The sequence below is a fragment of the Tubulanus polymorphus genome, chromosome 1, assembly GCF_964204645.1.
Source record: "Tubulanus polymorphus chromosome 1, tnTubPoly1.2, whole genome shotgun sequence".
Lineage (NCBI taxonomy): Eukaryota > Metazoa > Nemertea > Palaeonemertea > Tubulaniformes > Tubulanidae > Tubulanus > Tubulanus polymorphus.
In genome coordinates, this window is record NC_134025.1 from 2,234,243 (window position 1) to 2,259,975 (window position 25,733).

Here is a 25,733-nt window from a genome sequence, read left to right on the forward strand (position 1 = left end):
TGGTCATTGATTTTAACCGCCTGCCAGAGTAGGTTCCTTTGGTGTTATATTATGGTGCATGGAACTATATTTACCGATGAACTTTTGTAATAATATCTGTATTATAAAACTAAAACAATTTGATAAATTTCACCCTAAAAGATATTTCTACTCGGATGAATGTGAATGAATTTCTAAAGCATGGAATCTTTTTAGGGACTATAGTTCTATCGTAAACTACATATTGAACTGGTTTAATTGATTTACGTGTCGTCAATAATACATGTCTCTTATTGTATTTTTGATAATGAAATATATGCACGAATATGTTATATATGTATATATATAAAATCTTTATTACACTCGTCCTTGAGATAAACTTTTATACCAATTATTATTTAAACTACATCCATAAAAAATACTAAATGATTTTCACAACGTTGAAGAAATTTTTTATACGATTAACTTTGATATTTTGTCAATTTGTCAACAGTTGTAATATTAAATTTCCAGGTAGATTCAAATAAAGATTAAATGCCAGTATAAATCGTTGTGGTGTGTATTTAGTTCTATCGTCCGCTTGATACCTCGGCAGGGATTCGAACTTGAACGACATCGAGACCAGAGGGATTTCACTTAGACTGGTTGTCGGTGCATAATTGACAGGCAACCATCTTCACCCGGCATGGGATTCGAACTCACTTAAGAGCCGTTCGCTGATTTCGGGAGTAGATTGGTTACCGGTCTATATCAATCCCACATTGAAAGGGACAGGCAACCAGTCTAGTTCGGGAGCGACCCGGATCCATGGCAAGTGCAGAGTGACAAGTGGGTTCGAATCCTACAGACTGCGTACAGTGAGCGGCATCATTGACGTCCGAGGGAACAATCCAATAGGGCTTTAGTCTTGGGGAAACCAAAGCTGAACAATCGACCCAAATACGAGGGCTATGGTCTCTTGTGGTAATCAAGATCCGATCGACGTACATGTACGGTGTAAAACGAGATATTTATGAAGAGACGGATGTAAGACAAATGCAAGTTGCGCAGCATGTATATATACTTTTTATTCACAATAATTAATATCAACATATTTATAAACAATTATACAATAGAATACAGAAGAGTTCATTATCAACAATGTTATATTGAACTGAATTTTTGAATAAATCGATTTACATTAAATACAAAAACATTGATATGTAGACATATAGTACTCATACACGTGATTAGGCAGCAAATGACGTTAATTGTTAGAATGACGATGCATTGATAAAGATTTGAATCGTAAACGAATGATTTATGTACAAATGAACAATGACGACGGGATAACATCGGCAACTGCTAAATCGACGAACGGCTTGTAATGCGTTGTTTGAACTAAAAAGAAATCTGAATTTTCTCGATCGTTTTATTGGAAAAAGCTAGTCTACATTAGCGTAGCCTCTTTTCTTTCGTTTAGTGATGCAATATCCGATGATCGTAAGTAGAATTACGCCTGCTAACACGCCACCTATTATCACTGGAACAGTATTCTGATCAGGTTCTGATTTATCCGCTTCACATATCTCGGCTATAACATAAAATATACAAAGAAGATAAAAGATAATTTCGTCGATGCTGTTCTTTTTTACGCTCTTTTCTATTGATCGTGCCATGGACGTCTAGTTTATACGTTCATGCTCATATATACTTAGTATATATCGATTCTAAGATAAGGCCGGATATGTGAGGGGTTTTTCGTAATAATTATATTGACTTACGTCGACTGAACTGTCCAGTCACTGGTAAATTGAAGGCTTGTAATTGTACGGATGAAAGCTTAGTAATGAGAGTTTGGTTATCACCAACTTCATTCGTGAATAGCGAATAACTTTGAGTGTGGTTGCAGAAATACGATGTGTTTAAAGAACTCTGGAATATCAACGTTTTCGGTGGGGTCGTAGCGTTGTAGGTCTTTTCTAAAAAAATAGAAAGTTGATTAGAATTATCAAGATGAATTTACGCAACGCGCGCACACAGATACACACAGATACACACAGATACACGTACTTGTCACAGCGTTTGGGAAAATTGATTCATCATTAGTGCTGTATGTAAACTGTATCCTAGACGCCGATCCAATATACCAAGAGTCTCTCGCTCGTGACACGAGACTTTGCTGTTGAATATAGAAATTAACAAATTCATCGTATGTCATGTATCACGTATCACTAATCGACATCAGCGCAACATGGGTACTCCAATATGCATTAAGACGTGTGTAGTTTTTGGAATGTTCCACATTTTACATCGATTCATGATAATTGAGCGCTATTTCATTCTAGTGTAATAATTCCTATCGTACTTCTCGTTCACGTTTTCCGGCAAGATATTTTTAGATTTCAGTAACTAGGCATGAACTAGGTATATGGTGAACCTACAGTCCTCTATATGAACCTACAGTCCTCTATATAAACCTACAGTCCTCTATATAAACCTACAGTCCTCTATATAAACCTACAGTCCTCTATATGAACCTACAGTCCTCTATATAAACCTACAGTCCTCTATATAAACCTACAGTCCTCTATATAAACCTACAGTCCTCTATATAAACCTACAGTCCTCTATATAAACCTACAGTCCTCTATATAAACCTACAGTCCTCTATATAAACCTACAGTCCTCTATATAAACCTACAGTCCTCTATATAAACCTACAGTCCTCTATATGAACCTACAGTCCTCTATATGAACCTACAGTCCTCTATATAAACCTACAGTCCTCTATATGAACCTACAGTCCTCTAAAGACAAGGCTGATCATTCCGGGTGAATTCTTTGCAAACATAACTAAACCTAAATTGCTCACTGACTAAGGGAATTTGATTGATAGAACAGGGAAACAAATTCTAATTCTGGTAAGGGACATCTTACTAGCTGACGCCTCAGTTTTTTAACTTTTGAACGTGAACTTGTCCTTTTCAGAGCTTTTAACAGTCTACACATATTGACCAGTACCTATAGAAGTGGTATATATAGATATATCTACTTTGTATTGTGAAAAACGTATCGTATAAAAACCATTACTAACCCAAACCATGGCTTTTAAATTTTTTTGGGTTATTTCCTGATAAAAAGAAAGCGATTTTTGAAATAAAACGAATCCATGGAACTCTATCGATCGTGTAGTAGATGAGAGAGTGGCTGTCGATCGGGAGGACAATTTCATCTCAGTCAACATCAAGATTATTATCATCAATCCGACATTAGATTGCAGTCGAAGGAGACAGAGCAATATGCTCAGTGTGTGTATAAGTAGAATTCAATTAAGTCAGTATACATGGCCAGAAGCAAAACGTTCGCTTGTTATATACAAGAATTTGTCACCGAATCTTCGAGAGTATATATATATATATATATATATATACCATTACGTCAACGAGATCACGTATAGGTTTTACCCCACAATATACCATATCAGCCCAGTGATATTACGTCGGTGGTTGACGATTCAATTTCATGTATCATATTAGGTTCACGTATGTGGGGGGGGGGGGGTAAAACTATACTCTCCGCGCATTCATTATCTCAAGCAAACGAGAAACGCAGAAACCAAACAAAAAGTTTGATCTCCAGTTTCCGTGATTCCTTGCGTCGTGTTGTTGGGCTTTTGATGTCGTCCTTGGAGAATCAGCGCGCGAGAGTCGTGTCATGATCTAAACTAACTTACCGTTTTTTCTTGCTCTAATTTGAAATCTATTCGTAAGGCGAAATCGGTATTCTTTTGACGCCATGTAATTTGTAAGAATGGTCTGGTAAGATTGCGAACTGTACTGGCGCACGATCCAACCGCTGTGGCATAGTTCGGCAGAGTCAGAGTTGTGAGTTTCGTCACGACCTATCGTGCAATTTAATGAAACCGTAAATTAGCAACTAAAGTAGCATTTTCAGGACGAACTTTCGGAGTTTTATTTTTACCTTATCGTTTTCTTTAGCTTGATATTTGATATCGAAACTGGCTTTCATTGTCGCTCTCAGACAAACTCGACCGCCCTGTGTAAGAGCGAATACGGGTACACCAACCGGAGATATTGTCGTTATTTGAGCTGCAGAAAAAGATGTATACATATTATTATTAATCAGTATTTCAGCGGTTAGAAGAGAAGGCGGTCAATTTGAGAGAATCTTCTCGAATAACTGCCGTAGAGACTGGGGGATAGACAGGGAACTTGTAAGATAAGGAAGAGGATAGGAAGTAAATCCGTTTCGCAGCTGACGCGCCTCACATCAGCCGAACACCGATCGATCTAAGCACAACTCATCCGTTTCTACGTGTGCGATATTTCAAACTGTAAATATCTGTTTATCTGGCGATTCACTTCATCGTCCTCCCTCACACACATATATATTCATATAGATTTTTACGCCAGAGAATAGTGATGAAAATGTCGATAATTCGCCTGTATAATTTTCGATCGTTTTGTTATTTTGTGTTCAGCTGAAATTCACACATAATCCGATAAATAACCGCAGAGACAACATCGAACGAGCGAGAAATAAAGCAGACATTGAACGAATCGCAGAATAAAAGCGATCAGATGCAAAAACAACATAACATTAGCAAGCACAGAAACGAAAAGCAGGATGATAACAGAAACAGGAGAGGTTTTTACAAATTTTACCCGGTTTTATTGGTTCCGTTGTGTTAGTAGCATTTACACCAGGTTTAATACCGTCCAATTCGGTAACTTTACCTAGATATATAATTGATAATATTATGATTATATTCTGTAAACGGTTATTATTGTTATTAAGTGTTTGTAATGTGATTACCAGCGGCAACAGGTTCCCAACTATTTCTTTCTAACCAACAAGTAGAAATCAAAAATGTTTGCATATATCGGAATCATTTGGATATGTCAAAATATTTGGATATATCAGAAATATTTAGATATAGGTTGTAAAACTAGCCTATATACAACCTTGTCCCAAATAGAATACAATGTATATGATATGATATGATATAACGAACAGATTTTCAGGAGGTTCCACTGTTTTAAGTATTTTGAATATAGGACTGGAGAGTAGTACGGAAGCGATAAGGGGCCTCGAGATGTCGCGTTCCAACTCGACAAGTCGCCATATTTATGTCGATATATCGCGATATATCGCGTCAAGTCGACATGAATATGTCGTCATATCGTGACGTTTTCACGACAAATTTCGCTTTTTTGCCCATTTTCCACGGGAAAAGCCGTCATTTGAAGACACGTCTAAATGTAAGACGAGGACGCCAGTGATATGACGACTGAGTTTCAAGTCGTCATGAATATGTCGACTTGTCGCGAGGAAAGTGGTCGAGAAAACGAAATATGTCGTCAAAACGTCACGATATATCGACATATTCGTGTCGACTTGACGCGATATAACGCGATATGTCGACATAAATATGGCGACTTGTCGAGTTGGAACGCGACATCTCGAGGCCCCTTATCGCTTCCGTAGAGTAGGTTTTATTCACGCATGATCACGTGAATTCTCATTCGATGGCTAAACTTTTAATACTCGAACGTTCGATTTATTGAATTAAAATTTGATTCCGTGGCCCAATATTCCGTATGAGCCGAGAATGATAATCTATTTTCGGGTAGGATATTTGTATCGATGATTGACGCAGTTCGCGAAACGAATGACTAGAAAAACAAATCTAATTCCAGGGATCCGTAAACCTGCATCGATTATCCGTATAAACCATTGATCTCTCAGCGCTCACATATAACTCATTAACTCTTGAGTTCACACTTCCCGGTTGCGATCGCAGCACGCCGCGCACAGTTGATGATAGAAAGCAAATTAAGCTCTTATTTGTCGCGTATTAGTTCGAGTTGATCTCATCGGAAATACGATCAATCCATCAAATAAATAACGAACACGCGAGCGAGATATTCACCCGAGTTTCATTCGCTCGAATAAACCGACAACCTGCTGTTAATCACTAACCACCGCTTCGAAACTGATACAACAGCACTGTCATTTTATAATCGTTTAGAATCAGTATCTAAAGCTTGCTAATTAGGAGTCTTTACTCGCTCGATGGAACCCCACAATCATAAGACCAAACGGGTTGTTTCTAACGTTTCGGATAGAATACTTCTCTACCCATCAAGCGAAACGATTGATAAAATGAGTTCGTTTTTCTTATGACCTTCTAAACTTATTTGATAGCTACAGGTATTAAACATTGAAAGTATGGTTTAGTAAAAACCCAGGCTTAGGAAAGCTTTTGACTTGGTCTCGCTGAATTGCATTTGTTACACGATGATTCGATTTGTGAATTAATCAGACAAATTGTATACAAAATGACTCGATATTGTAATATTTCAGTGACGCGCAGCTCAATTCATCATATTTATACCATAGAATTCCCATCTAGAACCGAATAATTAATGAACACAGGCCATTTATGACATGGCGAGCGGACAGAAATGGCGTTTATATATAACTGTACCCGATGGGATAATTTGTAAATCAATTTACAATATTAGATGGAACTTCTCCCGCAGAGCTAACCCCTTACACTGGATAGTAGATACTGTAAAATATGATACAATTTGTGAATATCCCCGCATCAAAAGAATTTATATAAGTGTCATCTGTAAAAATCAATTCGGAAAGATTGTCCATTAACGGTGCAAGAAATCTGAAACGACTTACATCCGGTTTCCATGGAGATTATAAACTGAGGTAAAATAGTTTAGCGTTGAGTGAGAGATTGACGAACAGCTTGTGAAAAACTGGCCGTGAAAAACTGATGATCTAATTTCTGTCTGAATATTGTCAGATGTGATGAACCGATTTGATTCATAGAATTACCCTGAATATGTCGCACGTATTTTCTAGTTATCACCGCTTTCAAAGACTTTGAAAGACTTCAAATCATTCTCTCAAATATTGCCTGAGATTCTCTATTGATACGAAGGGTTCTACTGTATATCCTTCGAGGGTTCTTCAGCTTGTCTCCCAGGAAAAAATCTTAAAGGTTAGTGAAAGAACTTATTTGTAGGGTTCTTGAAGAAATCCCGTGAAAGGCTCTTTGAAAAACCATTCTATCCAGAGTTCTTTGGGAGAACCCTTTGCAATATTCTCAGGTTCTTCGCGATGATAATTCATTTTTATATACCCGTTCTTGTTCCATTTAGTTTCAAGTTTTAGGCGTCCCGCATATTTTGGGGGTGGTGACGGTGGAATATGATTCGGTGTATACACTTGAATTAATGCGTATGTATGAACAATCATTCTAAATATTGTCACATATACATATATATATTACATATATATATTCATGTAATAGAGAAGACTTTGAAGTATCCTCAGAACAGACACGGATAGCGAGATTGTAAATCGATGCTATATTTTGCTTGCGGCATGTAGTCGACTATCTTAACAACGCTTGCACCTATCTTCAACGGTTCTTCGATTTATTCTATTGTATGCTCATCTCTCGGCCTTTAAATATTTCAGAATTGACAAGAAGTTTTCCAACGTGCGAACGAATGGTATAGCAATCTTTGTCGTGCGATGACCGTTCGCGATTTGGGATGGGACAAGTCGTATTATCCCAATCAATTAGACTCATCGTCAATAATCGTCAAGAGGAGGTTGAATCAAGGGTCAGCAAATGATTACATTTTATATTTATCGGCTTCAATCTAACGAACAGGTTCCAGTAATGGTCGAGCTACAGATCCACTTCGAATGTAGTTTTTGTAGTCATGAAATCAAAAGGAATATACAGAGTACGATGTGTTGTTGTTGTATCGACTTGCTTGCCAAAGACTGTTCAGTTTTGGTGAAGTAGTTATGCTTCATGAGAATCAGACAGCTGTATCAATGAGACATAATTCATTGTACTGTTTCATCTCTTATGCTCATATAATTCACGCCGCGTTCATCCAACTAGTTCCAAATCTCTAAACAAATCAACAACTGCGAAATGATAACAGATTTTCTGTAGGCGAAATATTTGCGATTTTGAGACCTCCAAATATATAAGAAAAGGCACGCATAACAATATATATAAAATCCAGTCGTATTTGAGCTTGAAATTGAAATCAAATCCATTGTTTTGTTTATCTTGCTTCGCGTCGTTCGGATCTTGTTTGCAAAGACAATCCTATATTGGTTTGATCAATTCAAACCTAATGACGGGACGTGTTGCCTGCGCACTGAAAACAGTAAGCGAGACTGGGAACCTACTTGGATATGACTCATCGCAAAAATGCCCCAAAACGATCGAAAACAAAATTGAAAACCTTGACCCAGTTGCACAGTCGTGGCTTGAGTCCAAAAGTGTTCTTAAATCTTAAGACTGGTCTTAAATTGTTAGATTAGCTATAGAACTAAGTTGGTCTTATGCGACTTATGCAACCAGCCCTATGGTCTCAGCTAAGTTGAGCTCGAAACTAATTTGATATTTTTTTCAGAATGGCGATACAATCGATCTTACAGACCGGTAATGATGGCGAAGCTGATCGAATAATCCACGACATACATCATTAATCAGATTGATCGTTAATCAAAGCTTAGAAACAAATTATAGACCTTTATTAGTTGACCATGGTTTATAGGATCATCACGGAATATATATGCAGAATCTGCAGGGTCGATCAAACAATCAATTTCGTAACTGACATTATTTGTCTATTCGGGTCATTAGATGGCGAACAAGCTTCCATTTATTAATGAGATGTCGATTTTCATTGGAAAAAGACCAATCCCTAACAGAGAACATTACTTTATATCGTCGTTACTGCTCTATTGTCACAAAATGCGAATGATATATGCCGTTTCAATCGAGCTATTCGGCACCTTTTCAATATATATCGAGGAATTGAAAGCTGAATGAATAATTGAAATATGGGATAGACTATCGGACTGGATATCGAGCGATCTGCTAACCGATATATAAATTTTATAGTAGTTTCGTTTATACGGATATTCGATGAATAGTTTGTGAATGTAATTTCTACAAAATTCCTTTTATCTTTAACATAAATCTTTCAGCATATGCTTTCAGCACTTTCAGCATATCGAAAATTATCAACTTGTCAATATGTGCACCACTGACACTGATGGCATCACTTCCGTTAGTCCCAGTTATCGGTTACTGGACTATTGTGACCTTGATTTAAACATGAACCTTTCGTAATTCATGATTTCATCAATTTCCGCATGTTTTGCATTTTCTAAATCAGTTTCAATTTGTTAAAAGTTAGGCATTTCTCATTTCTATCAATGTGAGCTCAATAATCTAGTTTTTGTTACATTATTCTAACGCCAATTTAGACTGAAGATATTCCTGGAAAAAAAGAATATACTCAAGCTCTCTTTCAAAAACAAACTTTTATCAAAATTGAGTAACTTCGTCTGGTTGAAACAAGAATCTCATTCCAAATCATTTGAACGTAATATCTCTTTTCCCTCAAAAACACTACTGCTGCATATACAAATATCATGGCAACAAATTGAGAACGGAGATGAATTTTTGCAAAATGAAATCGTTAATGTTTTGATATATACAATTGAAATAAAAAACTTAACTTACCCAGGAAAATGATAAAGGAAACAAGGATAGAGCGAACGGAAGCCTCCATCGTAGCGTCTCTGTAGCTACCATCAGCCTGACGCTATGCCGCCAATTGACGTTACAGTTCTCAACGCACATGAAACCACGTGATGTTCTCATTAAATCTACATACGGTACTTAGATATGTCGATAAGGGAGAAATACAGTTTGAGGAATTGATTTTCCTTTCAGCTCTCAACAAAACTTAATCACAACGACTCCGGAAAATGTGTGACGTATTTTGTTTTACGTGAGCTGAACATGAACGTACGTACGTGTATTAAATGGTAGTAGTATCGATATCAATAATCAACCTCAGTAATGATAACCTTTTTTAAATCATAGAATATTCATATATCCGTATAAATGAATCTATCACACGCAGTTTAGGACAATACAGAATTTCATTTCGAATATTTTCAAAGACAAGCGACGAACGCGTATAGCAAATGCGGCGACAGCTCTGAACTAAAAAAAACTCAAATATTAAACTGACGCTTCACTTTGTTTTATTTATATCATTTCGATGGAAATATATTGAATTTGTGTCATTTACTTTCTGAGAGCTGCTTTAATTCATTTGTATCTAAAAGCGAACAAATCACTTATTCATCTAACATTCTCATATTTCTAATATCTACTCTAGGTATAATTTATATCTCCCGTTTATCCGTTAATTTTATGAAAATTCTATATGAAAAAATCATTTCAGGCCCATACACTATATCTATGGTAAGTAGTCTTATAATGATAACATGCTGGGTACAATGTGAGAAAAAGAGTATCATTTGTTTACTGGGTCCCCGCACTTCATAGCTGCGTTAACCGTAAATTAGTTTAAAAGGAAAATCCAGCTGAATGAGTGTTAACTGTTAATCACGGCGATCATCACGAGCGTTTTTGAGAATTCGTAATTCGAGTCTCGGTGGATGTACTCGCTTGCCACATGCGCTACTCGATGGCGAAGAAACGACTGTAGAACACACGCATTTTAGACTCCTTACTTGCGCACGTTTCACGCCCTCGATTCCATCATCTTTAACCACGACTAAGAAATCAGCGTCCTGATTTAGATTTATGGTTAGAACAGATTAAAGAAAATGGAATAAGAGTTCACTGAGTGGGTAACGTACGTCACGGACGGACACAGACACACAAAGTCATTTAACTTGGAACTATATAAGCCTTTAGAAACTTAATTAAGTATTTATAAATGCTTATTACGTGTAAAGGATGACTTGAAATGAAAAAGGTGCACAACATCCGAATGACATTCATTTGAATATTCTACTTTGTTGTCTATGCGTCATGGCCTTTCATTTCCGGGTTTTTCTATATTTGATATGACGTCACTAAAACTATTGCACCATTGAGTGTAAAATTATAGTTGTATTATAGTTGTATAAATAGAACTCGCGACCCGACATAACTTAACCGTGTTCTGGCGTTGAGCCGAGGACCTCAATTTCAGGAAAACATGGATACGTCGCCGATTCAACCAGAAATGCAAGCCTCCTCAAAACAAGAGATTCCTTTGTTGGAAATAGATGATTTACCACCAGCAGTGGTTGACGTATCCAGGAGAAATATACTCGATTTCGGGGATGAAGGATTTTTACTCGATAGCGTTTTGTCAAACGCAGAATGTGATCATTTCATCGAAAAAGGAAAACTTATAGGGTTTGATAAGATACCAGGAATGAAGGATGAACACAGGAGTAGTTTGAGGTCAGTATTGAGTTATTCGTTTAAAAAACTGGATAATAAAACCATCTATTTGTTTGAATGTTGTTCATCTTGCTTAACGTCATTTGGATCTTGGTATCCCAATACTTAATCACTGGATTACTTACAACAGCTTTTTGCACGTCAACCTTGATATTAGATCTATGACCCCATTGTGGAAAACCTACAAAAACAACTTGAAAATCGTTTCGTTGTCTTTTTATATCTCGTGTGGTATTTGATCTATTTCTAGAGTAATGTTCCGATCACCGGGTCTCGCTAAGTTATTGTGGGATAGAATAAAGCACGAGGTGAAAGATATCGAAATAAACGGTGATCCGGCGCTTCAACACGTGTTCGGTCCGCTAAAAATAATGCGAGGAAAATGGACACCGGTTGGTTTAAATGAGGTAGACCCTTTGATCACTTTGATCACGTGATTACGTGTATAATGTCTTGATCGGTCATGATTATCGTAAATCGTAGCGATTGATTAATTATCCTATACAAGAAAATGAATCATTTTTTGTATCACTATCCGATCTGCTTTTGAATTCATAGTTTTTAAAGTGATGTTTAAAATTCTCACTGTTTATTCTAGCAATTTCGCGTGTGTAGTTATGATACAGGTGGCCATTTTGCACCACATTTCGACGGCGTATTTGTTGAGAACACCAGACGAAGATCTCTGATGACCCTGATGCTTTATCTGAACAGCGATTTCGAAGGTGGATCCACAAACTTCATGAACTCCGAAGTACAAGATCTACACAAGGTAACTACAGAAACGTTTTATAAAAATCTGGATATTTTGCGACGCCTTTCATCGTCATTTTGATGAACATACAGAGATGAATGATTCATTTCAGAATTGTTTAAGCGGGAAATATTGCGGCAATGAGCGAAATGTTCTCATCCGTATTAAACCAGAAACAGGAATGGCTACTGTATTCAATCACCATAGACTACATGAAGGGGAACAATTAAAGCAAGTAGATTCTGAAGTTGAGATTAATATATCGAAAAATGCTAGATTTTCGTGAACTTTATTTTCTACCTAACAAGGAGCGGTGAAAAATACATTTTAAGAACGGATATCATGTTCCAAAAAGAACAAGGCGAGGAAGTGGTCGATGAAGCGTACGAAAAAGCGATGAAACTCATTTCAATGGCGGAACAACTCGAGGTAAAGTAGAGTTCTCGAATGGTTTGTCTTCGATGGTCGGTATCTGAACTGACGTTATCGAAACTGTTTTTTTTTTTTTATTCCTCGAAGGCCGATGGTGAAGTGATGGAAGCTGCCGAGATGTACCGAAAAGCCTTCAAGATACACGCAGACACAGAACAATATTATAATCATAACCATTGACGACGCGACCGAACATATAGCAGGAATCAGGTCACCCAGGGGCCGGTTGCGTAGTCATGGCTTAGACTTAACACCAGTCTATAAGACCAACTTGGTTCTATAACCAGTCGAACAACTTAAGATTTAAGACCACTTTTCTACTTAAGTCATGACTGTGCAACTGGCCCCTGATTACAATCAGTCGCTGCGCTGAGGTCGGCGCGATCATCGCTACTGCATTATTTATTCGAGCGATTGACGGCTCCATCCTCCATCCTCCAGAAAAATAGTTTCGCCCGCAAAACTGATCTAATCATCAACTTGTCTTCTTCATATAAGTGCAATAAATTCCAACAAAAACAAAATAACACGACAGAATTCGTTATCTTAGGTCTTTTTATTGTTCTTTAATAATGTACACATTGTAAAATATATTGTGCCAGATTGACAGGTTTACTGGCGATTAGAGGGGACTCAGTTAAAAATCGTCATTATTACTAGACCCTTTATAAATACGGTTTTATGTATACATTATATATTTATATATTTACTAGTTACAACATATATTGTAAATCTCTGCACTTCAAGTTCAATCGGACATCAGCTAAATGAGAAATTAGCTCGAATGGAATTTTGAGATTTTTTTATTTTGAAAAAAAAATGAAAATGATATTCCTAATAAAACTAGGAAAACAAATTTAACTCAGGAAAATTTCAATGTAGTTCATCCTGATTTCCTGATAATCAATGACATTTCCGATAAAGCACCACTTTCCCCATCTCTGACCCCATGGTTATATATTTCATTTTTGAGACCTTTCGATGAAATGCAACGTCCTTACAAAACACTATGTTTTTTCCCTTTGTAAAAACAAACAAAAATTGAATCCTAATAAAATATTTCAAGAATTACTTGATAAATAAATTTCTGACAATTCCAATTATTTCGTTTTATCATATAACAAATTTTAACCACTGATTGGAAAAATCAAACTCCATGAATTACGACAAAAATCGTTTTAGAATTTTACGAAGAATAATCTAAAATATCCCAATGATGACGAATTCATTCATAGAATGATCAGAAAAACTACTAAAATGAAAATAAATTACATCAAAATTATTGTGCAAAATAATCTTTTTTTTCAAAATCAGTTTTTCTAAATATTTCAGCCTAAATTTACTATTCACAAACTATAAATAACTGTTGAATACAAGCTGACATCCTTCACAACTTACTTTCAAAATATACAAAAGCATCCTTAAAAGTTTGGACACAAACGCACACACTTATAAATAATTTATATATATTTTTATACACACGTAATTTAGCGAATAATTCAGAATTCATCACTAGTTTTTCCTATTTCTGTAGAAATAATGAATTTCATTGCATAAAATCCTAATTTGACACAAAAAGACAATTAATTTCTTCAAGAGAAGAATTTGATAAAAGAACATTTCAGGGTTTGTAGCAGTCAGCACTTTTTCCCGACAAAATCTATAAGCGAGTTCCCGGCATTTTTCAAAATCAATGATTGAGCCAATGTATTTGTAATCAGATTCAAAAATTCATTTCGAACAAAATAATCACTTAATACTTTGAATAAGTTGTATCGGGAAAGACACAAAAGTGTGTAATAAAATTTGCTGCAATGACATTGTATCCCAAAGGTACTTTTCGGCACTCTCAGGATTTTAGCCGATAAGTAAGCGCTAATCATTGCCTATCCTAGATTTTTCCGAAAGAAGCACTTTTTAGACTTTGTCAAAACTGACTACAAACCGTGATATAGCATTGAAATGTGGCTCTTCTTTTAAACGACACATTTTAAACTGGTGAAGGTATTTTTTAAGTATCTAGAGCTCGAACCGGAAGTAATAATGATCCGGAAGTGAGATTCTGCTGGAATTGACACAATACATTTCATTTCAGGAGGATTTTTTTACGATAAAAAAGAATCTGAAGACAAAATCTGTACGAAATCACGAATAGTCGGAGCACGCTGTATTCCAATCACTCAGCAGTACTGATATTTATATTTCAGCTTCTTATTTACAACATTTTTGGAAAGAATCGGGACCCAGTTCCTTGCAGTAGTGAGATTTGACTAACGAGTCAACTCACTGAAAATGCACTTAACTCACAACTGAGGAACTTGATCGTGGCGTTTAAAATTGAGAATACCGGTAATCACTACCGCGTTTACTATAACTGATGAAATGATGAAGACTTTAACACTCAGGATTCGTTACGATCTGAACCTTTATCGTCCGTAATTAAAATTCAACTTAAAATTTGACTAGTTTATTGGTTCCTTCCGCTACCACTGGGTAGCAGCACTTGTCTTACACCGTACTGACTTATCATTAATTTACATGTTTGTATTATATACACAGCTCTCAACGAGACATTTCTTTTTTAACTTTTGTGGCAGTTTATAAACTCATTTATTACAGTTTGGTTTTGCAATCTAGATGTATATGATGTGAGGAAGATGACAGTACACGCGCAACGTCAGGAACTTCAGTCAATATTTAGGCAGGTTTCGTTTGATCTGATTCTGGGATTCTCTGTCGCGTGCATTTCGACCTGAATATCCTCTACCCATAGCATAATCTGTAAACCTGTTAGAAGCGACCGGTAGAGGATTTGTAATTAACCAGAATACGTTCAATCAAAACCTGCCTTATTGTTTGCGGAACTACATTAGAATTTACCCGCACTGACCAACGAGTGACTGTAAGATTCCAATCGTCAAACTCTCTCCCCCAAACAGAGACTGGCAGGAATTTCTACAGGATTGATGGAAATATCATATCAATTTTTCAGTTGTTAAGACGTCAGCAAAATGCACTAGCGCACGAGCGAGCGAGCGGGTGCTACTGTAGAATTGAGCACATTTACCTCGCACAACAATGATCTTCATCATAGGCACTTAACAAATCTATAACTATATCCCTGTATGAGAAACACAGGTCGAGCTACAATCATCCAAACATTCTTAACTTGAGACTTATGGGTTGCACATTTCGACCCATTTCCACACAATTGCACGCATAGTTCTAGTTCAGTTACTCGGTATAAACCAGCGTTTATCAATTCACCATCAATGTATGAGACTCCATCGGTGCAGCAGAATCATATAAAGTATCTGTATCCTGGGTCGGTTCACCCTGTAATTGGCACTGGTTCGACAAAGTTCCCGCGCCGCAATCGCAGAAGAATCTAAAATACGAATACGAATATTAACTAAAATACTTAGATAACTATGAATGCAGAGTTCTATAGGAGCTGTACATAAAAAAACCCACAATTGATTAAAGTAAAGTAAAGTAAATTGATGAAAGTTTATTAGAACACAGAAATGTCGCGGGTGGTCACTACCACACTTCTTCATTTTCAGGCAGACGAAAGGTGATAGAAACCATGAGAATTATTTCTATCTTTTTATAAACTTAAAATCGTGGGATTATGACGTTTTATTTTATTAGATCACGGACGGATTTATTTACCTGTCGTGTCTGATGAATTCGACCTCATGTCCGGAGTGGCAGGTTTTAATACAGTTTACACAGATAGCGTTACGATCAGTTGTGTTACACGTTCGACATCTACAGTAAATAGAATTAATCAATGAATTTATTGTGAACAATGAGGAGACCCTATCGTGCTGCACCAGCTATCCCGATAGATGGCATGCCTATCAATATGACAGCTTTTCAATCAACTTGAAATTTTTAGCCTTCCACATAAGAAATTAAGACACATCATATCTGTTGATAAACTCTGATTAGTCTTCAGGTTTCGTACATAGCACGATTATCATTCATCCTTCATAAAATCTCAGAAATTATGGATAGATTTAATTTGAATTTGAGAAGAAATCCGGGACTCATTGTCCGAATGTACGCTAGCGACACCTGGTGGATCCTCGCTTGCAGCAGTCGAATATAAAGCCCTCATTCATTCCCGAGTCAATCGGGAAGTTTTACGCGGACATTTTGTGGGGTATTCAAAAAAGTTTAGGGGGATCAAATAGTGGGCCCTTAGATTTACCCTGAGAACTTTATGTATTTGGCTAAGGAACTTACCTGTAGAAGTCATGCATAGGAAAGCTGGTATAACTGGATATTTTATACAAACACTGTCCACTACTAACGGCCTTTTCTACCATATTGTGATTACCATAGATCTTATTGTCACCTGAAATTAATCATTCATTGAGCAAAAATAAGTCGTAAATTGATCCATTCGCCAATTATCTATAAATATAATGAACATAACCTTACCTTTTAATATAGGATTAACACCACTGGCTAAACACAGACCGCCGAATTTATTATTGAAGATTTTATTTCCTTCCAAGGTTGCCGACGCGTTATTGGTTATTTCGACACCAGCCGCGAGGCCGTCGAAAATACGATTACGTTTGAGAACCGGGTGACTTTGAGTGCTGATTAATATACCAGCTTGAGCATTACGAAATATGTCATTCTCCTCAAGGATTCCTGAAAATATAAATAACATGCGTAGAATCAAAACAATCGGCAGGATTCATCATACTAATCGATCTCTTCCGAATTTCGAGGACTATTCCCAGGAGAAATATTCAAGGAAAGACTCTCGAAATTTACAATCGATTATATTGAGTATATTCTGATAAGATTTCATGAGAAAATGTTACAATCGCCATCACTGATGAATCTAAGAGGCATTACTACTTAGTCACCTGATGTCTTATCATTCTAAACTGTGTAGATTTTTATTGTTATAACTTTCTTGTTGTTTCATTACTAGTTTTGCTTATTTCAATTTCTGCTACACGTAATATGAGTTAATATACTCGGTTCTGATGATAACTATTAGACAACAGCTGAAACGTTGTCGTTTCATTGTAAATAATGTTTAAAATCGCATTAAAATTCTATTGTGGGACTTTTTCATTTATCTTAGAAGCATATTTCTGAATATACATATTACAACGGAGAGAGGAACTTGAAAATATTTCTTGAATCGAGTGTTATTTTTTTTACTCAAGGAGTCGTAGTTAGTATGAACCGTCGTGAGTTGTATTGAAATATGATACCTTTGCCTCCGTTGAAGATACAGATTCCTCCATCGCGACCGTCGTGAATTTTATTCTGACGTAAAACCGGATTACTGTCGGTTTTAATCCAAACTCCGGCCATAGCGTTATCGAATATCTCGTTATATTCGATCAAACCGAGTCCTCCGTTATAAACTAGAATACCGCCGTTCTGTCCGCCCCAGATCTTGTTTTTCCGTATATTAGGATTGCTTCCAGTTCTAGATAAATCAAACGAATTATGGTGAATTCAATTATTATTATGGTGTTGCTATTAATGTACTTTGTACCTGAGCAAACCTTTAACATTATAATTTTTTTGTCGAATGAAGTCATACATATATTTTTTTAAGAATGGCGAATTCAATATAAAATAAATCTCTTTCTATAGAAGAAAACGTAGCAAGATTCGTAAAATCGATTGTACCTTATTTGAACGCCGGAATATAAATGGTTGAATATATCATTATCTTCTAAGGTTCCGTGTCCGTTATCGTAGAAATAAACTCCGACTTGTTTACCACTGTGAATACGATTACGTCTCAATACAGGAGTACTACCAGTAGTAATCCATACTCCGGCTAACGTATTCGAATAAACCTCATTCTCTTCTATTAATCCTTGACCTTTCTCGTGCTGTCACGATAAAAATCAAATATGAGAAATTTGCGTTCACAATGACCAGAAAAAATGCGACGATTCAGTTTTTTTCGTCGATATTCTAAACGGGTTTCTTTTTAACCCAACCCACTGAGCGTCACTCGGGAGCATTATAAGCATGTTTGAAGTTTCCGATTGAAGGAAGCAAGGTCAGAGAAGAGACGCTGACCATGAAACTCGTTTTCTGAACTGTGAACCCTCGATTGACAAGAGACCAATGAATGGAGACTTAAACCACGCTGCCACTGCAGCTCCCTACAGTAATTCGATACGTATCATGTGAATTCAATCTTACCACATAAATGCCTCCATGTTGACCATGATGTATCTTATTATGTCGTACTATTGGATTACTGTTTGTTCTGATTTGTATTCCAGCTAATGCATTTCCTAAAAAGAAACAAAGAATTCAAAAATAAATTCAAAGAAATGCTTTCATATAGATTCAGTAGAATCTATAACATATGATCTCGTGATATATCTTACCGTAGATATTATTGCCTTCTATCAAACCGCGCCCTTCACCGAATATATAAACACCGCCCTGATGACCGTTGTATATCTCATTTTTTCTGAAAAATGTTCATAAAATTCTATTAAGCACAAGGGTTTTCCCAGCAAAACTAATATCATAGAAAAACCTCCAACCGATAATGAAAACTTGCAATCGAACAAAGGTTTTCTAGCTTATTTCAAGTAAGAAAACCTCTCTACAATGAACCTTTTTTCTGGTGCCAAATGAACATTTGATTTAATGAAAATTTGGCTAATTAATGACGACTTGAGTGACCAAAAGGTGGCATAATACCAATAGTTCAAACCCTCTCCACAGCCCAGAACCAAACATGTTCATCGTACTGTTTTACTACCGGTATGTATAACTGAGGAAAGTAAAACAACAAACCTGATAGTAGGATCGCTATTCGCGGTGACCCAAACACCGGCGAAATTATTCGAATGGATTCTATTTTCGATGAATTGACCTCGGCCGTTTTCATGTACGTATATACCACCGGTTTGACCGTGATGCACCTCGCAACGTACGACAGTCGGATTCGCTCCGGCTTTCACTTCAAATCCAGCGATTCGGTTATTGTGAATGTCGTTTTCCTCGAAATATCCCTGAAAATCGATTATACACTAAATACATGCAATAACAGAGTCCTTACAGATCAGTCATTCCGACAGAATTTTGAATTTCGATGAAGCATCTGCATCAATCCCAATCCTCCTAAATCGATACTGTTTATCTCAGCAAACCATTAATTCCATAGTTTTGTAAGCAAATTTTTGTCCTTAACACATCTAAACTGTTTTTAATTCGGGAACTGCCTAATTGGATAAAAAAATCCAGGTCCCAACCGTCCAAACTATCAATTTAGGGGTAGTTTACTGTAGAACTACAAACTAGACAAAAATTTCTAATTGCCTATTTCTCAAAAAAGGATTTTCTATTTAGAAGGAGTTCTCAAGGAATTGTAGTTTGTGTGAAATGATAGATGAAATACTTACGAGACCGTTATCGAACGTAAATATTCCTACATCTCGTCCATGATGTATATGATTCCTACGCATTATAGGATTAGCGTGATTTTTAACCCAGACTCCGGCCAACGCGTTACGACTGATCTCGTTATCCTCGTACGTGCCTTGCGCAAAGTCTGTTATATATAATCCGACATTTTCGCAGTCACTAATGTCACAGTTTTTTATATTTGGTTCAGCACTTGGACCAGATACACACACAGCAGCACCAACTGTTAAATAACAAATAAGCAATTGGTTTTAGTTCCATATCCAGGGCCTGTTTGAACAGTGTCAATCGTATGACTGGTCTTACGTTGTAAGATTTGCTAAAGAGCCAAGATGGCCTTAGATTGGCCTTAAATCTTAAATCCTAAAAGTCTTGACTCTGAGAGAATTCTACATTTATTTTAACCACCAGTAACCACCGCTCGAGTCATATCTTTTGGGGAAAGGACAAAATTTGTCGTCGGACTCGAGTGGCGATACCCCGAGTTGGAAGGTTTTCACGGTGTTTAACTTACCGACAGATGAGCTACGAATGACGCAATTATCAATGATGGGTGAACAATGTTCTTGCACTTCTAGTGCGTAATGCTTATGGTGGGGAACTGACGACGTCACATCCGGCGAGAACTACAAAACAAATCGAGAAGTTTTAAAATATACATCAAGAAGTTTTCAACACGAAATTCTCGTCAATGGATCGAATAAAATCCCTCAAAATAAAGTACAAGCCCAAGGAAACATTTCAGACTCTATTTTGTGGGATTTAATAATAATAATATTATGGTTGAATGGGAATGAAATACCTTTAGAGTAACATATCCTAAATATGATTCACGAGCACCTTGTATAAACATAATCGTAGATTCACTGAAACGCTCTATAATTACATGATCGGTCACATTCCCGGGAGCTGTAAAAAAAAACAAGCCACGTAATCGAAGATTCAAATCAAGATCCTGCATTGAGTATCAGTGAATACCGGTACATACCAGCGCCAATCAGACTGACATTATTGTCAATGACTAGGAATTCTCCTTGGTAGACATTGGAATGAATGAATATTAAAGCATTATCCATTTCTTCGGAATCTGCATAATTATACGCTTGTTCAATCGTATCGAAGCACTGCAATAAACAAACATTCATTTTTCACACCGTTTCCTCAGGTTTACTGATTATCTATATCAAACTAGAATTCGATATCAGTTCTTTCCTCACCAGTAAATTTCTGCCAATATTTCCTTCATATTCTCGAAAGTAGCCCGGACGCACATGTAAACCATGATACTGCAATTAAAACAACATCTTTACATATTCATACAATTCAAAGGCGCAGATATTTATATTTCACTGAAATGACTTATGCTACCAAACTACCTGATATTTCTAATTGCAGAAGTTTTCAAAAAATCAAGTAATTTGACATCAAAAATAGTTGCTTCATTGAAATTATTCTTGATTTTGAGAGTATTTTGATGTTTTGGGAGTAGTTGAAGTCTTTAATAGAATGTCAAATAGTAAGTAGCAGTGATGACTAACCAGTTGTTTAAAGCTCTCTTTCCAAGGATTAGTATGTTCCGACTCATGAGGCTGTACAAATTCGAAAACTTTTGGACTAGGATTGAAAAACGGCAGGTCATACTCGTAAACACTCTGATAAAGGTTTTTCCTAAAAGAATAAAACAAAAGGCGATTGTACAGAAAAACCGTCAATGAACAAGGTTCCTACAATTCCTGGTATCCAGAATTCAAGGACTTTTCAAGGAATTTTCAAGGAGTAATTTTCAAAATTCAAGGAGGTTTTCGCGGCCATATATAAGGAAAAAAAGTCGAAAATTCAAAAACAAAATCCATGTTTTTCTCAAATTTTGTTCAGTTGTTGTGTGTGCCGTTTTGGTTTTACATGTTTAAATGTTTTAAACCTCAAAGTGAAACAACTTTCACTCACAAGTCACACAATGAAGAATAATAGAATAAATACACTGTCTTCTGAAAAGGACCTTATGAAAATTGTTAATAGGACTTTCCCAGAATCTAAGGAGTTTCAAGGAGTTTATGGATATTTCTCAAAATTAAAGGATTTTCAAGGACCTTGAAAAATATATTCAAAAATCAATGAGTTTTCAAGGATTCAAGGAGTTGTAGGGACCCTGATGAAAGTAAGCGTTGAATTTTACTCCGATGACCTGAAAACGCTTACCATAGTTCAGTATCGTTACTGATTGTATTAAAACGCTTGCAGACTTGCGCAACATTACACAAATCATACTCGAGTAAATACGAAAATATACTGAGTAATACTTCATCGGGTAATTCATGTTGTAAGTAATGCGCTCCTGCTGCTCCTGAAATTATATTACATCGTTTAATCATGAGCCACATTCGCACTAGACACTGTTGTTTACAATGTTAAAAATCTAGTACGCTCAAATTTATACGCATTCATTCTAGCGAAATGTTTGTTCTAAATTGATCCGTTCCAATAAAGAACTTCGACAGACCGAAATGACTTATCCAGGTCTGTTTCATATTTTATAAGGGACATTTCATCTCTATGTGAATAAAAACTCGGATTTATTTGCCCCGCGATCACGGTGTTGTCGATAACACTCGACTCAAAAGCATGTGTTAATGCACAGATCTAGTTCGGTCCATTCTAGGACACTGGCAATAGTTCGCTGTGATAAAACATGTACGTCAAATGTAAAGGGTTATTCGAAAAATCTAAACAGAAAGTCAACTTCAGCCCCTAATATTTGAATATAACATTTTTTACCTTTTAAATCATCAGCTGTTTTTAATCTTTTCGCTCGTTTAGGTGGATTATTACTGGCACCGGCTGACTGTATGCTTTGTTGAGTCGTTTTACGTCGTAACTGATATGAATGCGTTTTCTTCCGTTCACCTTCTATACAACTTATAGATGGCGCTGCTGCAGCTGAAAAACGTAACATTATGAACTCGTGAGTTTGCGTGAAACCCCTCAGAGGGAAAAGGTCAAATGATTCGATAGTGTCTCGATATTTCAGAGAAATTGCAAATGTGACATAAAATACAAGAGATCACGGACGCGTGGTAAGAATCGGGATTCGGCATTCAGGAGCTTTCTCAAGGAGTTTCAGATAAATCTCATTCCTAGAGAGGAAAAAGGTCAATTGATCCATTAGGATTCCATAAAATAGTGTCTCAGTATTTCACAGAACAGTGTTGTGCGTGGGAGCATAAAACCCTGGATATAAAAAGTGTCAGATAGGTTTGCGCTAATAATTGAGAAGGTGTATTTGTGTTTGTAAGGTTGATTTTTATGACAAACAGATCGATATTTCACCAGTATCGGATTAACAGATAATGTCAAACAGCCACAAACTCTCAACATTCACAGTTGTTACAATATTTATCAATCAATTGTCGTTGGTGCCACAACTTTCCGCATATACATTGAATGTTTTCATCGCTGACATAGATAAACGAGGTTGTTTCGGGAATCAGAAATTCCCCGATATCTCCGCGATCCTTGACCAGAAATTCGGTTCCGTGTACCAACAAAAAGACGATAAAACAATAAATATCCTGTCTTTCAAAAAAATAATCAGAATTATGTGACCTTTATGACCGGGTCTAAATATGTATCTGTTATCGTTCTAAAAATTGACGGATTCTGAGTACATAATAATCAATATTTCCAAAAATACATGAAGAGATGTATTTTTGATATTTCGCATGTACAAGCGGCAAGTCTTAATTTGAGTGGTTCTATTACTGTCCAAAACGCCTCAAAGAGTGATTATTGTTTGAAATGTCTGTGCGGTAAATAAATATACGAGGAGAGAGATGGAGAGAGAAAACAGGCCGTTTCCTAGTACCGCGTTCGCTGTATACAAATGAGAAACTACGTTTCCATGGTAACGTAGCCGTGAATATTTTTTCTAACGTTGAATCGAGCTCTAATAATTGTCACGCATCAATACGAGATTGGCCTATAAATTTTTTATCAATAATCATTTTTCCGAGAATCGCAAGTCATTGGAAAATTGCGTTCGTTTTTAAGACGAATTTCAACCTTTCCGTTGACATTTAAAATGAATGTCAGAAATTGTGTTAACGGATACCGACACAGTTACTATAGAGATATTAACAATATTCAGTAAGATGATGAGACGACGTTCTGAATTCCAACACGTTTTTTTTATAGATCAGCATTCTCCGAGAAATAGGCCTTTCTGTGAAATGGCGCGGACACCTCTTTTACTTTTACATACACCCAAGAAAAACAGCCACTAGAATATCTACTGCCTCTCAACCTAAGATTAAGTTGATGTCAATGTTTACAACAGTTATTGCTTCGTAAAGTAGTGATTTGATATGGAATAACAGCAGATAGCGCTGAAATCAAGCTTAATTCTAAATATTTTTGCGGAAACAAAAAGCTTTGCTTCTTCAAATGCCACAATGTTAAACGCCGGAGAACGATCGGAGCACCTCTAAACTTCTGACGTATGTTGCCTAATGCTATGAATATTCATTGAAAAAAATTAATTAGGAGAATTAAACATGTCAGTAATACGAAACTACTGAAATACGAAACTCAAACTTCTCATCTATCGATAGAATAGGCCTACCTCAAAATACATCTCCCGAAGGCTTAGGCTTATACTTTTTCAGATGTTTGATTTCATTCTAACGTCACTAATGGAGCCCCTTAACTCTCCTACCACCAACATTCATTCACTAATCAGTACCTTTATTGATACCTTATGGAATTGGAAGACAGTTAGGCATTCAAAGTTCAGCATTAGTATGACATAGCCTAATGATGAATTGATTTAGACGCTCGAATAAGATCAAGTCAAGAAATAAATTACAGCTAATGAAACCAATTTTTCTTTCTCAAGTATCTTAAAATAATCAAATGCACTAATACTCATTCTAATTTAGAATAGCCGAGAAAGTGATGTCGCACAAATTTAAGTGGTTTATCGATGACCATGACATGTTGGAACTAAATCGAACGCACTTTGATTTTTTCATTTCACCGAGTCTTCCATAATAAATGGCTTAAACAAAGTCAGAACTACAGCTGCTACACTGAATCGCATGATTCCTACATTTTCCAACTGAGATGATATTCACCCACTGGAGCGGATTGTTAAGGTGATCTTGTTCTGGAACTCGTGGCACGGATAGGAAACATTCAGATAAACGGGAGATGATTGAGAAACTGCCAACAACAGAACAGAGCACCTTGCCTATCCCTTCTAGTCCTGGGCTAACTCCTCAGTTCCTCTAGAATCTTTCACCTAGCGAGGCCTACCACTGGCATATAACCACCTGATAAAACACTCAGGCATTATTCTTGTCATGCATACATGGTGTGCAAGATATCGTAACAAGTCAAATCATCGAAAATATAGTGCTCGATGCTTCGTGAACGCGATAAAACATCAAAATGTGTCAGAAAGATCTTATTATTGTTTCGTCGTTGAAATGACGGTAGGCCTTCACTCGCCAAACACAATGACAATGGCCATAAATTCTTACCTGTAGCAGCTCGTAACGGTGAAATAGATCGTCGCCTGGGTCTCTTTCTTGTTTTACGCATACTCAGTCGAGTAGTTCTACCCGACGGACTCGACATATTTGCAGCTGTAAACGTAAATATTTGGGGGTTTAGTGTTGAATTTAATATGATAATTCCATCAGAAAACAGCCATATTGCCTTCCTACTCAGACTCGTTCTCATTCGACCAATCAACGCTGAACTAATTTCCGCCGAGCCAATCAGAACACC

General features: G+C 36.6%; 3 protein-coding genes across 3 annotated transcripts; 1 reads left to right on the forward strand and 2 right to left on the reverse strand.

Moving 5' to 3' along the window:
• Window positions 1-1,218: 1,218 nt before the first annotated feature.
• On the reverse strand, window positions 1,219-9,675 carry LOC141915350 (lysosome-associated membrane glycoprotein 5-like). Its single transcript, XM_074806843.1, has 7 exons — window positions 9,569-9,675; window positions 4,647-4,718; window positions 3,943-4,070; window positions 3,695-3,862; window positions 2,032-2,140; window positions 1,743-1,940; window positions 1,219-1,552 (listed from the first exon to the last, which is right to left on the reverse strand). Exons 1-7 carry the CDS (start codon window positions 9,615-9,617, stop codon window positions 1,404-1,406), a joined length of 873 nt encoding a protein of 290 aa, XP_074662944.1. The 5' UTR covers window positions 9,618-9,675; the 3' UTR covers window positions 1,219-1,403.
• Window positions 9,676-10,969: 1,294 nt separating this feature from the next.
• Window positions 10,970-13,261, forward strand: LOC141900911 (uncharacterized). The gene is made up of 6 exons (XM_074787982.1): window positions 10,970-11,317; window positions 11,568-11,724; window positions 11,916-12,089; window positions 12,184-12,302; window positions 12,380-12,500; window positions 12,591-13,261. The coding sequence occupies exons 1-6, from the start codon at window positions 11,067-11,069 to the stop codon at window positions 12,681-12,683; spliced, it is 915 nt and encodes a 304-aa protein (XP_074644083.1). The 5' UTR covers window positions 10,970-11,066; the 3' UTR covers window positions 12,684-13,261.
• On the reverse strand, window positions 13,059-25,657 carry LOC141900809 (F-box only protein 11-like). The gene is made up of 18 exons (XM_074787860.1): window positions 25,484-25,657; window positions 22,722-22,883; window positions 22,146-22,290; window positions 21,485-21,614; window positions 21,164-21,232; window positions 20,935-21,070; window positions 20,749-20,855; window positions 20,461-20,572; window positions 19,925-20,169; window positions 19,317-19,534; window positions 18,899-18,984; window positions 18,708-18,802; window positions 18,180-18,388; window positions 17,753-17,973; window positions 16,956-17,174; window positions 16,758-16,869; window positions 16,179-16,277; window positions 13,059-15,891 (listed from the first exon to the last, which is right to left on the reverse strand). The coding sequence occupies exons 1-18, from the start codon at window positions 25,578-25,580 to the stop codon at window positions 15,762-15,764; spliced, it is 2,592 nt and encodes an 863-aa protein (XP_074643961.1). The 5' UTR covers window positions 25,581-25,657; the 3' UTR covers window positions 13,059-15,761.
• Between the last annotated feature and the right edge of the window lie 76 nt (window positions 25,658-25,733).